This window comes from Camelina sativa, chromosome 16, assembly GCF_030686135.1.
Source record: "Camelina sativa cultivar CO46 ecotype springtype chromosome 16, ASM3068613v1".
NCBI lineage: Eukaryota > Viridiplantae > Streptophyta > Magnoliopsida > Brassicales > Brassicaceae > Camelina > Camelina sativa.
In genome coordinates, this window is record NC_141895.1 from 23,904,715 (window position 1) to 23,921,486 (window position 16,772).

At 33.4% G+C, this 16,772-nt stretch overlaps 3 protein-coding genes and 1 non-coding gene across 6 annotated transcripts; all 4 read right to left on the bottom strand.

Annotated features, from left to right (window-relative positions):
* Positions 1 to 22: 22 nt before the first annotated feature.
* LOC104751616 (SNW/SKI-interacting protein) lies at positions 23 to 2,557 on the bottom strand. The gene is made up of 2 exons (XM_010473602.3): positions 2,390 to 2,557; positions 23 to 2,075 (listed from the first exon to the last, which is right to left on the bottom strand). The coding sequence occupies exon 2, from the start codon at positions 2,035 to 2,037 to the stop codon at positions 202 to 204; it is 1,836 nt and encodes a 611-aa protein (XP_010471904.1). The 5' UTR covers positions 2,038 to 2,075; positions 2,390 to 2,557; the 3' UTR covers positions 23 to 201.
* Positions 2,558 to 3,309: 752 nt separating this feature from the next.
* Positions 3,310 to 3,391, bottom strand: TRNAS-GCU (transfer RNA serine (anticodon GCU)). The gene has a single exon. It is a non-coding gene; the product is annotated as a tRNA-Ser (tRNA).
* Positions 3,392 to 5,957: 2,566 nt separating this feature from the next.
* Positions 5,958 to 6,951, bottom strand: LOC104751617 (ethylene-responsive transcription factor ERF037). Its single transcript, XM_087490404.1, has one exon. The coding sequence runs from the start codon at positions 6,801 to 6,803 to the stop codon at positions 6,066 to 6,068; it is 738 nt and encodes a 245-aa protein (XP_087346530.1). The 5' UTR covers positions 6,804 to 6,951; the 3' UTR covers positions 5,958 to 6,065.
* Positions 6,952 to 13,358: 6,407 nt separating this feature from the next.
* LOC104751618 (sugar transport protein 14-like) lies at positions 13,359 to 16,531 on the bottom strand. 3 transcript variants are annotated; one of them, XM_087490438.1, is made up of 8 exons: positions 16,450 to 16,531; positions 16,315 to 16,344; positions 16,053 to 16,240; positions 15,645 to 15,725; positions 15,359 to 15,543; positions 14,792 to 15,114; positions 14,075 to 14,704; positions 13,359 to 13,952 (listed from the first exon to the last, which is right to left on the bottom strand). In XM_087490438.1, exons 5-8 carry the CDS (start codon positions 15,498 to 15,500, stop codon positions 13,536 to 13,538), a joined length of 1,512 nt encoding a protein of 503 aa, XP_087346564.1. In that variant the 5' UTR covers positions 15,501 to 15,543; positions 15,645 to 15,725; positions 16,053 to 16,240; positions 16,315 to 16,344; positions 16,450 to 16,531; the 3' UTR covers positions 13,359 to 13,535. The 3 variants fall into 3 exon arrangements, with proteins under 3 accessions (XP_087346564.1, XP_087346563.1, XP_087346562.1); XM_087490437.1 differs by having other exon boundaries at positions 16,315 to 16,502; XM_087490436.1 differs by lacking the exon at positions 15,645 to 15,725 and having other exon boundaries at positions 16,315 to 16,508.
* Positions 16,532 to 16,772: the final 241 nt, after the last annotated feature.

Consider the following 16,772-nt stretch of genomic DNA (forward strand, 5'->3'; position numbering starts at 1 on the left):
TATTACATTAATCAAAAAGTAGTAGTAATAAAGCTCAAAGATCTGATATATGAAGTTGAAAGATTGTATTCGAGTGGAGTTCAGAGACTCAACACAAGTCGCTACAACATAGATATTGAATCAAAAGCAAACACTGTTTCAACAGATCCAAGATAACAAGTTATATATTGGAATCAAACAAAGGTTTCGTTGTCATGATTTTCAACGGCCACTGCGTTCGAAATTGATCTTGGTTCGACCAGATCCGCCATGGTCATCCCTTGACGAGCTACCACCACCGCCACTTGCTCTCATAGTTCCTCCAGACCCGATTTTGTCCAAAGGTTTCTTACCTTTCTTCAAATCAGAAACCCACCTGTCTAGACCGAAAGGATCATTTTCCTCTTCCTTCTCAAACTCAACAGGTCGGTCTCTCTTGGTACCAGCCCTCTCGGAAGCCCCTGTGAAAGCTTTGTCAGGTTTAAACCTCTCAGTGTTCTTGATCTTGTCGAGCTGTTCATCTGCGTTTCCATACATTTCTTCATCGTTATCCTTCTTTGGCTTGTACAGCGTTGAAAGAGTGGGTTGTGCAGTAAACAAGCCTTTGTCATATAAATTGTATTGGTCATCAGCAACGAATCCAGAGTCCATTCCTTTGTCCTGGTTAAACAGCCGTTGATCATACATAACTTCACCACCTTTCCCTCCAGTAGATGCCATTCCAAGAGCAACTTTCTCACTGATATCACGGTCTCTATCTCTTGTGATCTTGCTCTTCTTGCCCATGGCAGCATCTTTAGCTTCCAACCTTCTCTCCCTCTCTCTTTCCCTACGACGCTCTTCTCGGATCTTCTCTCTCTGAATCCGTTCCTCCCTTTCCTCTCTAGTCTCTTTTGGCCCTTCCCTCTCTCTTTCCCTTTCTCTCTCCCGGTCATAGTTGTCATAATCACCCCTTGGGTCAACACTTTCACTCCTACCCCTGTCCGATGAAACAGGCATACTCACAGCTGCACCAGTTCTTTCAGAGCGAGCTTTTTGGGCAAGAGCCCTCAATTCCTGCTCTTTCCTTTCCTTCTCCTTCATTGACATCTCTTTTTGCACCTTTGAACGCATCGAAACAGCCTCTCTAGCTTTCTGCTCAGCTACATAGAGCGCCTCTGATAACTTGGCAAAGTTATCATTGATCTGAACGTCCTGTAGGCCTCTTCCATCAGCAGCTAGACGTTTATCAAGAGGGATTGTGTAACCCTTTGGATTCTTCCAATTTGAGATGCAAGGAGGGATTTTCCAGTCTTGTTGGTCCTTGACGGTAACAGGCCTGGGCGGTGAATGCATGACCGGAACAGGCGGAGAACCAGAAGCCTTTGGGACTCTCTTATGCTTGAACTTTGGTGGATCAAGTGGGTCTACAGGCATCTCCACCATCCTAATAATCCTCTCTTTAGCACCGGAATTGAACGCTGCAGATTGCTGGGAAGGCTTATACTTGATGTACTTGGACTCACCCGACTGCCTTGCCACATTACTAGGCTGCGCTGCACTGAGTCTCACATTCACAATCTTCTCAATGGCAGCTTTTGTTTCCTCAGCAGTCTCCTGTATCTCCTTCTGCAATTCCTCCTCTTCATCCAATACAGTATCCAAGTACCCCTCGTCTTTGAGAATCTTTGGAATAATATCCTTATGCTGAGAATAAACAATCTTTTTGGAGTTCTCATTCTGCCTCACAATGGCGTCAAAGACAACGTTACCCTGAGCATCGACAGTAACAGGGAGAGTCTTGGCTCCAGGCTTATTTGATTTATTCCTACCCATACCAAGAGGAAACTGAGCAAGATGAATCTCAGGGAAAGCACCACCATCACCAAAATCCTCAGGATTCTTGGGACGGAAACCTTGACGTTTCAGGTAAACAGGTACCACTTTAAAGATGATGGTTGCGGACTTCTCGGCCTCGTTTTCAACGAAACGGTTTTTGAACCATGGATCATTAGAATGATCATAATGCGTGGTAGTGGTTGATTTGGGGTCAGGTAAAAGGTCTTTAAGAGGCGTCATGGCTAGAAGAAAATATCAACTCTCGCGAATCAGGTCTCCTGCAAACAAAGAACAACAACAGTAAACAAAACAAAACCATTAGATGATATAATACCTTTAATCCGTAATTAGAACTACAAGCTTCTCAATGGTATAAGCCACAGATCTCCCCGAAATTAGGGTTTCTAGCGATAAAACTCGAGGCAACAAATTAGATCCCGAGTAAATTTCCATCAAATCCAACAAATCGTGGATTAACAATCGTTTAAACTTTTGAGATCGATAAAAACCTAAAAAGAAACAGTAGAAAACGAAACCATAGGAGGAAAGCTGGAAAAAAAAGTGTCTAAGGAGATAAGTCGAAGATGCTTACCCAATCGACGTTGTGCGATGCGGCGGTGAGCTATGAAGAAGAACGAACGGAGGAGGTGAAGCTTGGTTTCTCCAAAATCAGGCGTGTAGCCTTTTTAGGGTTTGATAAGATTAAAAAAAAAAAAAACAATACTGTACAGTAAAACCTCTATAATGTTGGGACTAAGACATTTTATTAATTTGTAGTGATATTAATTTATCTATAAATTAATAATTATTATTTTATAGTGTAAATTAATAATTATTAATTTATAGATATATTTTTAATTGTTTATTTTTTAAAAAATTATGAATTGGAATAACTATAGCAAAATAAGATTAAACTTTCGGATGTTATAAATTTTATGATTTAGGAATTGAACTTGTAATATTTCGAAAGCACTATTTACAATAAATTACAAATATTATAGACAAATTGACTTATACACATGAGACACATAAATTCAAATCTATGAATAATAATATCAATTCTCCTATTTTAATAATCTGTCAAATTATCAAATTGTAAATGATGCATATCTAAAAATTAAAACTTTAAATTTTAATTATTTGTATGACATGTTATAAAATATTTTAGAGATATTATTATAGGTTGAAAATACAACATTACAATTGTTCTATAGAATTGAGCTTTAGGAGAAACATACACTATTATATCAGTATATATATATATATATATAAATTTACATAATTATTAATTTATGATATTATTGGGACCATATTTTATAAGGAGATTTCGAAAAAATTATTATCTTATTATCTTATCGAATATTGTTAATTTTTACGCTGGCCCGACTTGAGACCAGCAAAATTTATTAATTTATAGTGTTTATTAATTTATAGAGGTTTTAGTGTAGTTTTATATACACGGAGTGTCTGTCTAAGTCGGTCACAAACAAACAAAAAAGAAAATAATAATAACGTCGCCTGAGAGATTCGAACTCTCGCGGGGAAACCCCATGTACTTAGCAGGCACACGCCTTAACCACTCGGCCAAAGCGACTTTTTGATATACGTTTGACTAATCTTGTATATATTAATGCTGTCTAGAAATATTGAAATCTTTTTTTTTTTTTTTTTTTTTTTGTAATAATATGATTCTAGTAACTTTGTATAAATGTATTCAAATTTTCAAGTGTATATTTCTTCATAACATATTTTCGTTAGCATATATAGAGTTAATTAACGTCAGCACATGGGTACTGAAGGAAAAAAATATAGGAGTTCTTCAAAATCCAAATTATGATTCAACGTAAGGAGCTAGAATAGTTTTTTTTTTTTTTTTTTTTTTTTTTTTTTTTTTTAAGGAGCTAGAATAGTTATGAAGCAAGTTATAATAATCTGTTGGTAGTAGCTCAATGTGCTATCCGGCCATCCAAAGAATGAGGGTTAAGAATGTCCCGAGTTTGAGCATCATGACTTGTACTAATTCTAAAACAACAGAAACAAAAAAAAACTATATACGGGGCTATCAAATCTTTGACCAAATGCAAGTTTCAGAAGTATATATCAACAAACTTTCTTCTCTTTTGTTTTTCTTTTTAAATAATTGATTGATGGATTTTGTTTGACATTTAATGAACCAAGTTATATATGTTTCTATCAATCAACAACCAATTTGTTTGATGTAGGGTAAACAAACAAAAATATATGAACTACCTAGTCGATGTAAATAACGTCTATGAGAGAATTAAATGTATGATAGGAAAGATTATTGAACATATCTATTTTAGTGTGAATGTGTGATGATCGGAAGATTTATAGGTTTTGCTTCTTTTGACCTAGTGGCAATGTGGCATATGGTTGTTTGCAGTTTTGGTGGACATCTTAGCGTGCTTTTGTTAGTTGTCTTCAGCTTGGCTTAACGACAACGGTCTTTCACCTCCTTGCATTACACTTTACACAACTCGAAAGTCAGAGTATACTTGAATTTCATATGCATGCAATTTTCATTATTTTTTCTGTTGAATTGTTTGAGGGTTTTGAAGCTTCCGATTAGAGTAAACGGCTGTTGCGATTTGGTTTTAAAAGACGGATTGTTAAATAAATAAGTGATTTTAGACTTAGTGGTACCTATATAACCCTATAAGAGTTAACGGGTGATATTGCCTTACTTTTTTTTTTGATAACCTTAATTATATTGCGATGCTTACGTAATTAGAGATTTAGAAAGTCCGATATCTGATTTAATGCAATGTTAAGTGACAATATAAATTATATGTTAGAGAACAGTATCTATTAATATGAAATGGGATCCAAATATATAATAAACTAATTAAAGAGAATCAGATATATTTGAGAAAGAAAGAAAAAGAACAAATAAAGACCGTGCTCGTGGGTGGTACCTCCGTTGACCGCGGATCCCAATATAATGGCCTTTTCCTACGGAATAGTTTAATGCATTACTAATTAACGTATCAATAAATTTTAGTTCAAAAACAATGTACGATGATTTTATAATAAATAGGTTGATTTAATCACCGTATGAGCCGGTGTTGATTGATGTTTTCGTCGAGAAGGCTCACGCGATAGTTGATTTTTAACATAAAACAAAAAACTTTATTTTGTTCAAACACAAACAAACGTCTGTTAGAATGAATAAATAAAAGGTTTTGAAATCGGTCTGCATCGTTGGATTTGCATATGAGTTAGTGCATGTACATGTTAAAGAAAGAGTCAAGTCATTAATGAGTAATGCAAAAAAAAAAAGTCAAACAAGAGTAAATGATAAGAATGATTAACCTGCCAATTGTTTTGCTAAAACGGTGATATTTTTACTTCACTTGGACAATATTGTTTTTTTTGTTTAATTTTAATCATCCAAATAAATATACTTGTAATTACAATTCAGTGCAATAAAATATACAGAGCGGTGATAATAAATACTAGGTAAACAACCCGCACTATATGCGGTATAAAATAATTATTAAATATTTTTACTGTAATTTTTATTTATAAAATCTATTTTATTTATCGGTAATTGGAATCAAAATTTGATTGTGTAGTATATATATATATATATATATTTTAAAAATATATAAATTTTTTATAATAATTAAAATTTAACCAGTGAACAAAGAGTTCTTAAAATTCATTTAAAAGATTTTATAAAAATGTAATTAAAATATATAATTAAGTTAGAAAGAGAATATAAGAATTTAATTTTGGGTGTTAATTATATTTTTGAAAAAAATACAATGGTATGTAAATGTAAATATTCTATTATTAGAAACTGATGACAAATAAAGGAAATAGTGTTTGGAACTCTATGAGTACAATACATTAATATTTTGTGTGAGAATGTTTCTCTTTTAATATATAAGGGATACACTGCAGTAAAATTCAAACTGAAAAAGTAGGTTATGTCAAGATACAGAGCGGGTGATAATAAATAACCAAGTTGAAAGATTCCACATATGCCAACTAACAAACCATCTGAGATTATATTTGTATTGCACGCTACGTACGTATACCTTGATATAAATAGTTTAGTTTCTCAAATGCTCACCTAAGTATAGTCACTATTGTGTATCTACAGATCAGTACCTAGAAGATCCGATCACGATCGAAACAATAGACATTATATGGTTTAATTGAGTATATTAAACACTGTTGTGAATCCAATAATTAAAATTAAACAAGAGGGATTGAAATGTTTTTTTTTATAAAAAGAAAAACTAAGGAAAAAGGGGGCCAAAATTGGAAGACTCAAAAGGTTCACCCATCGAAATGCCATTTTCGTCGCTGTGGTAATAAAAGCTATAACAGTTATTAAAATACCAAGGCGAACTAGGTGGATACGCCGAGTCAACGTACACAAACTCGTTCCACGACTCGTCGTAACTCGTTTCTAGACTCGGTAACTCCACTATCTCGCTAAGTTCTTCCGCCGTAGACGCAGCTTCTTCGCTCGACGGTGACAACGACGACGACGTAGAAGTCGAGTAGCTCGAGGAAGACAAATGCGTCTCCGGGACGACGATCGTGGTTGGATCGGAGACCACGGGAGCAGAGGAAGAGGAGAAGTCCATGGCTGCGGCTACGGCTGCTGCGGCTTGAACGTCGCGGGGAGAGGAGGAAGCTGGACGGGGAAGGTAAGTGGCGAGCTCGGGGAAGTTGAGGACGGCGGAAGTTCCTTTAATGGTGAGAGCTGCGGCGTCGTGTGCACGCGCCGCCATCTCCGGAGTAGAGAAAGTGCCGAGCCAGATACGGCTCTTCTTGCGAGGCTCTCGGATCTCGGAGACCCATTTGCCCCACGTACGCATCCGGACGCCTCGGTAACCAGGGTCGGGTCTAACACGTTTCTTGTTGCTGGTTCGATGGGAGTCTTCTTGGTGAAGATGATGATGATGATCGTCCTCCTCCTCCTGCACCGGAGACGATAGTTTAACGGAGGTGATGGATGACTCGGTCATTGACACGTGGGTTTGACTCGGTGAGTGTGAGGAGAGTAAGTACGTAGGGTTTATATAAAGACGAGAGAGAGTTGAATAAGGTATTGAAGTGAAATGTTGAAGTTAGTTAGAAAAGGACAGTCGATCGCTTACTTATGATGACAGGTGTGTTCACATTTATAAATTCACACACGTCAGTATTATTAGAAAAATGATCCATATTATGTTTATATATATACTAGGATTTAACCCGCGGTACACGATAGAATAATATTTTTAATTTAAAAAAATAAAATTTATGTTGCATTTATTTGTTATTCTATGATCATTTTATTAATTTTTAGATTGTATATTAATGAATATTTATTGGTATTTGATATAAATATTCAAAATATAGAATTTTTGTAGTGTGTGCAACTTTTTAATGGCATATGTATAGTTTAGTAATACATTAATCCTTTGGTACACATCTAAAAGTGTTTAAAAAAATCAAATTTCACTTTACTCCCTATAATGCCAACTTGTCCATCAAAATCAAAATAAGTTTTCCCGTCCCACCAAAATCAAAATAAGTTTTTTATCAAATTTAATTATGTTTTACCAAATTAGTATATTTTTATAGTTTATAATTTTTCGTAGCAATATATATAGTTTATGATAAATAATGAGAATTGTTTTTTTTGGTAATTCCTCAAAAAATAAAAATTAAACCAAATTATATGGGGGGTTTCAACATATTTAATGTAACATTTTATAAAAAAATTATTCTCATTATTTTAGTCAATTCTTAAACACAAAACAAAAGGAAAAAAATTAAGTAAAAGACTTCAAAAACATTTTTAAGAAGAATTATTGATAAAAACCAAAAACTAAACAAATACATTCAAGATTATTTTGCAAGAACTATTATCTACACCAAAAATAAAAACTGCAAAACAGTTGTTATGTACAATTTTTTAAACATTAAAGAGTATATAAACATATGGAAATAATTATTGTAAAAAACGCTTAAATAAATAAGAAAGAGAAAGTGGATCCATTTAAAACATCCGCCGATTGAATTTTTTTTTCAAAAAAGCATCAATGTAATATAACATAGAAGCATCAATGTTATAACTTTTGATTTTAGTACAATTTCTTTTTAAGCACTAATAAGAATTTAATATAGTTCTTACTCCTTCATCATTCTTTATTGACTTTGTAAGTTTGTTGCAGTGAGCTACACCCTGATTCAATTAAAAATGAATTAATTGCACATGAAAACGTTAGTGAGAATAAAATTAGATTTACAACCAAGATCTCATTGCTCCTCTGTCAAAAAAAAAAGGATGATATTAGCAAATTTAAAATTTTGTATTTGTAACAGAAATAGTTTAAGTAGATTACTACTGATTCTCCAATGGAGCTTTCTAAAGAAAATCAGTTATTTAGAAGAAAAAAAACTAAACAGCAAAGATAAAACAATAATAAAAGTAGTTATGATAAATAAATTAGAAAACATACCTTTTGATGCACCGATCACACTCTTATTGCCATGATTACAATTGAGCTGCAAAAACAAAACAATTAAGAAATGTATATTAGTGATGCATATTATACACTACTATATAGAACATACTATCTTACGTGGATAAGTATATTGAACTCAGCCCTTCGTTACGCTTTATCTACACCATTGGTTAGGATTTAGGAGTACAATTAACCGAGAGATTTTTGATAAATAAAATACAAAGGCCAATAAACGAATATTAAGTAAACTTACCTTCAAAAAGATGTTGCTTGATGAAAAAGAAACAAATTTTGGTATATGGGATTGAGATCTGTGAAACTATACTGTAAATCAATCCAGTATACCAAAATCAAAAGGCAAGTAACAATTACAAAAAAAAAAAAAAAGTAACAATGCTAAAGTAAACATACCTTTAAAGATTAAGTTGTGCTAAATCATTTTCTTAGTTCTCCAAATTCTGAAACTCCTCTTCTGAACATCACATGAGTTGTGTCAAGCCATCCCACCATATAACTATGCACAAAAAATCACAATAAAACCTTCTTAAATTACAAAAAAAAAAAAAAAATTATAGCCACGAATAAGAAGATGATAGTTTCTTTTTCGGATTCAGTACTTTTAGTACTGCCAGTGAATGGTATTTATAGTGGCTTAAGAAGATGATAAAGATATATGTGTGTGTGAATCAAGAAAATCTTGTTAAGCAAGACTACAATCTTCAAAAAAAAGTTTTGATTACGAAATAATGTGTAGGAAATTTTTTTTATGTAAGGAATATGCCACTAATAAGATTTTGGTGTATTAATTAGTTTCTGTTTTACATATTATCTTGATTTCCGCTTATTATATTTATAATTATGGAAACAAAGATTTGTTTTTGATTTTTTATGGTTTATTGTTAATATTCAATCGTCATTATTGTTTTCCTTAAGTAGGCAAAATCCTATCATAAAAGATTCACCTATCCATAAGAGGAGCAAACGATTAAGTAAAAATATCAATTTCCTTGGAAAAATATGTTCTTGGGATATTATTGTTTCTTTTAAAAAACTAAAACATTTAGCTCTTTTAATTTAATAGGAAAACACAAATTAATTATGTACATATATCTTAGAAATAATTTATTTTTGCGATTTTAAGAATAATTTGGCTATTGCTAGTTTGACAAAAAATTGTAAGGATTAACTATGTAAATATTGATAATTTAATGTGTAGAATTGTTTTTGGAAAAATCGAAATGTAGAGATGTTGTCAAGCTATTTATGACAATAAACATATCAAATTAAGTCGATTTAAATAGTTCCATTAATTGATTTTATACGAAATGTTATTTTAGAAAAATATGTAGGGGTTAATGTTGCAAATAAACAAATTAAATAAGATAAATTTCAAAAGTATAAACCAAAATGTACTTCAAAAATGTTAATATAAATATATATATAATGTTGATATTTGCATTCGGAAAAGTAAATGGTGTTATTTATATTTTCGTGATAACCTATGCATGGTTGATGGTCCATGGATGAACTTGATCAATTCAATGGGGTAATATTATTCCATTGAAATTGACTAAGAACTTTTTTTTCCTTTTTGTTTATACTAACTAAAAACTTATCCAGTGGAAAAGGGAGAATGCGAAGGTGAAAAAATAACCCACAAATAGGCTTAAGTAATTAAGATGTACGTCCATGACCTTTGATTGTTTTATATTCTCAATATTGTCTGGTAATATATATTCCATAAGGAATTGACTACGAACTTTCTTCTAGTAACTTGTTAAAATTGACTAAGAACTTAAATTTGCAATAGAAAAGGGATAGTTGTAAGAGAATTAAAAATCACAAATATGCATAAGTTTAAAATTATAACATTAATACACGCGTGTGTATAATAAAATGATTGAAACAAATACGTGGATTTAAATTACGATGATAATATAATACAACGATGAATGATAATATACTACCAATACGTACGTATTACTCGATTACAATTCTTTTGTTGTAATATATTGTTAGGTCCAGTTATACACTAATAGAATTTTGTCTTTCCATAAAAAAAATTGCCTACAAATTGATATAATATTTACTTATATATAGCAAAATGGATAATGAAATCATATATATTAACATTTTTATTTTTGTCGTCTTCTATTATCATTGGCAGCTAAACAAAAAAAGTAGAAATAAATGATTTTCGGTGGAAGTCGAGTTTCCCAACTAGACCCAACTTTGGGTCAAGAAACTATGATACTACTACTACTACTACACATAGTATTATAGCATGCATGTATATGGTCTTTATTCATTCATCATTGGTGCTTACTTGCTTGCACCTTTCGTATCATATAATGGCTTTATGATGTAAGTAAAAGAGTAATTAAGACCTTTTAATATAGAAACTAATACTAAAATTTCTATCAACGACATAGTAAAATATGAATTCTCTCTAGCTAGTCTAGAAACTCGGGTTTTTTCTCTGAACATATAGAGTATGATTTACTGTTGGAGTTAGCAATGATAAATCAGAAGGAAGGGAAGAGGAAGAGAGATAATTAAGGAGACCCACAAGGAGTGAAGGCTGTTTGCCCCATCTGAGCATGGCATTTCTGACAGTTGTCAACACCCTTCCCACATGCCCTTCTCTTCTATAATCCTTCTTCCCCTTAATTTTTCAATTTCTTTTTCTTTCTATCATCATTCCTTCTTCCTTTTTACATTCGCTATTTGTTAATGCATATTTACCACATTTATCTCATTATTCAACACATTTGTTTGGCTTTTTTTGGGGTTCTACCTACTAGTACTTCTTTGGTTTAGTCAATTTATAGCACCGTTGTTAAGCATTATTAATCTACCTAGTTGTTTTTTATGATGTTGACGTTTTAGTACCTGATGAGAGACTATCATTTGAATGTGTTTCTTAAAATTTTAATTTACCGCCGGAACCTAGCCATTCTATTTGCGGTCTATCGATTTACCTTAACAAAACTTTTCAGAAATATTATTGTGTCATAATAATTATGTTTTTAACTCTCACAAATTATATTATTTGAAATATTCAATGAAAGTTAAAAATATGCAGTGTATACTAACTAGAGGTGAAAACTTCAATATATAGTTTTCCTATTAATTAATAGGTGGTTAAAAAAACCTAAAACGATAATTAAAATGAAAAGGGCCGGGAGTATATATAAACTTATAAAGCATGTCGTTTTCTCATCACCAGCACAAATATGTCATCTATACAGTGTTCTTAGAACAAGTATATATCTCTCCCTTATGTTTATTAGTTAATTTCCTTTAATATGATGATACGTGAGGGCATTCTCAAATTTCGAATATATTTATGAATCTTTTAATGCAACTATAAAGGCCGGTGTATACTGTATTTCGAATTTTTGTAGTCTTTCTAGGTAGTGTTCGCTTCGACAGTATGAACACTGATATTAAAAAACTAAGTTTCATAGATTGTGTTGATGTAGTTATTTAATCCTTACGCGACTAGCTACTTTATAAAACTAGTTATTTTTTATTTTTTCCTTCAAAATGACAACAAAACAAATGGAAAAAGGAACGCTGACTTTTAAGTAAACCTCTGATATAAACTAAACAATATAGTTCTTTTTCAAAAACAAAAGAAAACTAAACAATTTAGTATACAAATATATTATTATACCAAGGAAATGAAGTTGAAAACAAGACTAATTACTCGCATGTGGCCTGTGCTCAAATAAACATTGCTAGTTTGTAAAACCTAATATAATAGTATGTCAATTTTCTCATGGATATAATAAATATCTTTGAATAATTATTAAGATATATATGCCTTGAACTTATAAACTATTAACATGGCGTGCCTCGTGCATAAGATTAGGGCTTCCATGCTACCATCAACTACGTAATGAATTCCTCTGTTTTTCTTTTCATTATAATATGAACTGCCATTATGAAATATCCAACAGCATCCATTCCTCGCACTAAATAGTTCTGATTTTTTTGGACGAAGATTATATATGTTATTATATATACGTGCATGTATATATATATAAATATTGAAATCTATCTGTCCGTCTCAGTTTTATTTTTATTCTAAAAATCATTTTTCATTGTTTTGTATACATAACTACATGGATTTATAACATATATTTTACGTCTAGTTCCGAATACAAACACATAGCTGCATGTCATAACATGTAGCTGCATCGATAGCACCGTCACCAATTCATAACATATTTTCTTACTTCCGATCCGTATTTTAATTGTATCGTCTTCTCCAAGATGTAAGAAGAAAAAAACATTTTTAATTCACAATTTGACTTTGATCTCAAAAATTTATACATTAATTCAATGTAAGAGTTTCTACTTATATATAGAACCTATAGAATTTTGTATTTCATCGATTTTTTTTTCATGAAGTAAGTATGAAAAAACAATTCAAGTGGTTCACTGGTTAAAAGACTTTATTTTGGAGTTGAAAGAGACTAGAGTTCAAGTATTCTTACCACAATGGTAGTAACTATTGTGGATCTCGTAAATGGTAAGAATACTACCCAGCGTTCCACAAGCTCTATGTACTTTCTTCCGGGATTGTCCATTATGAACAGCAAAAAAAAAAAAAAAGGTGTAGAGCTTAAAAAAGAATCAAATGTGTTTTCTTTCACTTGTTCAAAAGATTTGTTGGTAGATGAGAACAATCAATAGGCTAGGACCATTTTGGGCCTACAAGAAATGGGTCCACTTGGACCCCTAAATTCTCAAACTTTCGCAAATTTGACCACACAGTATCAACGTTCTCCTTATTTGTTTCCTTGACGCTGCTCAATGTTTCTCTACATCATTTCGCTGTCGTATTACGCTTGCCACCATGGTTGCTATAATTATTAATCGGCACCCACCTTACCATTAACCACTACACAAACAATGTACGTACATTATATTCATGCATTACACATGTACACTGCATTCATGTTTGCATACTCGTTGTAAATTTCTCGATTAATTAGTGAGTAACGAAGGAAAATCACATTCATTTGCGAGCTTTTATTTATTGTTTGAATTATATTATCTAATCGATTAATGTTTTTATTTCTGAAATAGTAACAAACGAATTTAAAAAAAATCGATCACAATTATTCAAGATGTATCACCAAATTTTCAAGGCTGAAAGATCCAAAACCATATCCCCAAGAAAATTCTATCTAATTTTTTTTTATCCACTAACCGATTGATCTTTTCTATATATCACTCACTATCTTGGACATATTTCTTCCAAAGCCAATGCTGTCTCCACAGAAGATAAACCTCTTCAATCGGAACCTGCTTCGTCTCCGGTAACAGAAAGTAAACGAAACTCCCCATCCCGAATATAAGTCCGGCGAATAAAAGGAATATTCCGTACTTTAGATGGCACAATGACACGAGGAAACACTGAGCGATAAGAGCCGTGAAGAAAAGTTTTACGCAGACCACAACGCTCTGACCGGCGGATCGGGTCTCTAATGGGAAAATCTCGCTTGGAACTAACCATCCCATAAGACCCCATGACCGACCGTATGCCAATACAAACAGACAGATAAGTACCACGAGAATCACACCGAGCGATTTCGGTAGCTCTTTCCCTTCCCCAAACTTAAAGGCTAGTGTTACTCCTACTACAACCTGCCAAAAAAATGAAACATATTTTGGGTTTCCGCTGAAGTTACTTGTTTGGCAAGATATAAACCCTAGCTTAGCTTGTACGTACGTAGAGTTAAAACAAAACAAAAAATCAGAGCACTCACCATGTAACAGAACATCTCGACGCTAGCTTCAAGAAGAAGAAACCTTCTTCCGAATTTATCAGCTGAATACATAGACATGATGGCGGCAACAACGAGCGCAGCGTTTGTAATGGTGGACGAGATAAGCGACGCCGACCCACCAAACCCTAAGCTCTGAAACATAACCGGAGCATAAAACAAAATCGAATTCATTCCGGTTAGCTGCTGAAACGCTGGAAGCCCAATTGCTCCAATCACTAGCTGCGGTCTGTTCCTCCGAGCAAGAAGATTCCGAAACGGGTTCTTCACGGCTCTAGCAGCTTCACTGGCTTCGACGAGATCCTGAAACTCAGCATCTATATTTTTTGTGCCACGAACTTTGACCAGTACAGCTTTAGCCTTGTCGAGCTTTCCTTGTTCAACAAGACTGTTTGGTGTCTCAGGCAAAACGAGTCCGCCTAGGAACATAAGTATAGCTGGGACGGTGGCGAGACCGAGAGAGAGTCTCCACCCCCATGGATGGATTTGCTCTGTTTTGTAGTTTATCAAATTAGCCACTAAAATGCCGATGCAAGTTGTTAGCTGGAAAAGCTGATTCACTGTTCCTCGAATCTTCGCAGGAGCCATCTCTGAGAGGTATAGCGGAACCGCCTGTAAACGCAAATGCATAAATTAAACGTTAAAACAGACACCAGAAAGCTGTTTAGACATAAGAGTTAGTGTATTTGTGTGTTTTGCCTGGTTTCCGAATCCAATGCCTATGCCAAGGAAGATTCGACCGATGATTAACATGAGAATGTTTTTAGCGGCGGCGTTGATAACTCCTCCGAGGAAGAAGCTGACGGAGCCAACGAGGATGCTTCCTCTCCTGCCGTAGATTCGGGTGACATAAGAAGCTCCGAAAGTTGAAATCAAACCGGCGAAATAGAGAGAGGAGGTGAAGAGTGTGAGGATTTGATTGTCGTATTTGCAGTAATCTGTTTCGTTTAGATGCATTTGCTTTCTTTTGTAGATTTCTGGGAAGAACTCTTTCAAGAAATCGTCCATTGATGTAACACCACCTGTGTTTAACAAGGTGTAAAGAAACACAAAATGAGCAATGTATATCTTGCATAAGTTCCTCGAGTTACAAGAAAACTAAAACTTGGAGCTAAAACAGTCCACTTAAAACAAAACTAACGGCTAACGCTAAACCCTTCTCAGAAACTTATAACGGACAAAACAGGGGAAATTGAACAAAACTGAAGCTGGCCCTCGAGAGTTTCAGAATTTGAGTATTTGTATAAGATAACAGAGAGAGCTAACCAGAGACTCCAAGATCATAGCCGAAGAGAGAGCCTCCCATGGATCCGACAATGCAAGCGAATATGAAATAAGAAGTGATTCGATGCTCATAAAGATGAGCTCTCTTTAGGGCTCCTTCGTCGGTAAGAGCTCCACCGGCCATGGCTTTAAAAGCTTGGAGACGACAAGAGGAGGAATCTTCTTATCTGTGTGTAATAAAATTTGGTCGAGTGTTGTGAACTAGTAGTGATCGTTATAATCAAGCTTTGAAGATAAATAATTAAAGGTTTTAGATATTAGCAGTTACACTTTGACAATCTCTGTCCTTATCCCTTTTTTCAAGGAGCTGTATTTGACCTCATCTTTCTTAATTAGTGGCAAGGAATTTCTTCATAAGAAAATATTTTTTTTAGAATATATGGTGTTATAACAAATAAAGAAATATATCATATTTTCTCCATATTTTTTTTTAAAAATGAAATGTTAAATGTATTCAACAAAAAAACGTGTTTACAATATATGCATCAGTGTTTGAAATTCTTTAAAGAGCTATTGAATAAAAAAATTGAAAATTAGATTATTCTTTCAAGAAAAAAATACCAACAAATCTGAGTAGGAAAACATTTATCCTCTCTGTTTATTAGTATTTTATTTTGTCATTCATTGTGATAATAAGATCTCGCAATAAGCAGAATGAAATCAATGTTTATATTACCTTAAAAACCCAAAGCGTGGGATTTGCAGATTGGTAAGCTTTTCCTTTTGTTGGCTCTATAATTGCTTTCACTTAAAAGCTTTTTTAATGTATTGGTCTCTCCAATACTGAAACGTTTTCATCATCTGAGGGGTGATCACTTCTGTGTTTGTAGCTTACCTTGTGCTTGTTATTGGTTTCTCCATCCCCTACATTGACGTCAACGTTAAGGTTAACTCAACCAATTGATACGATTTAGGGATGAAGAAGTTTGGCATGTTACCTGATTTTTTGTATTGAAGGAGAGAGAGCTCTAGATAGGGGGAATAAGAAGAGAAAAAGACTTCTGAAACGGTTTTTTTTTGCTACATGAAAAAGATCATGTGGAGATATTTTAGGGATTTATAAGCAGCTTTACCTTTTCGTTTTCTTAGGCAAGATTAGATCATCATCTCTACGGAAGGCACACTCACATTCATATTCATGGTGGACAAGTTTAGTTTTTAACAGACGTGACCGCAATATGTGTATTAAAGACTAGCTAGTTGTGCATTGAAAGAAAATCTGATCATAATAAATGACCTTATAGATTGATACATTAACAAAACAATGCATTTGTAAAGGTGAAAACATATAGTCTAAGGCAATTATGATTTGATCGATCAATTTCGATAATCTTAAATCCTCAAACTATCTGATCGTTGAATTTTGTTTCCTAAAAGATTAGTATTTTGCTAATAA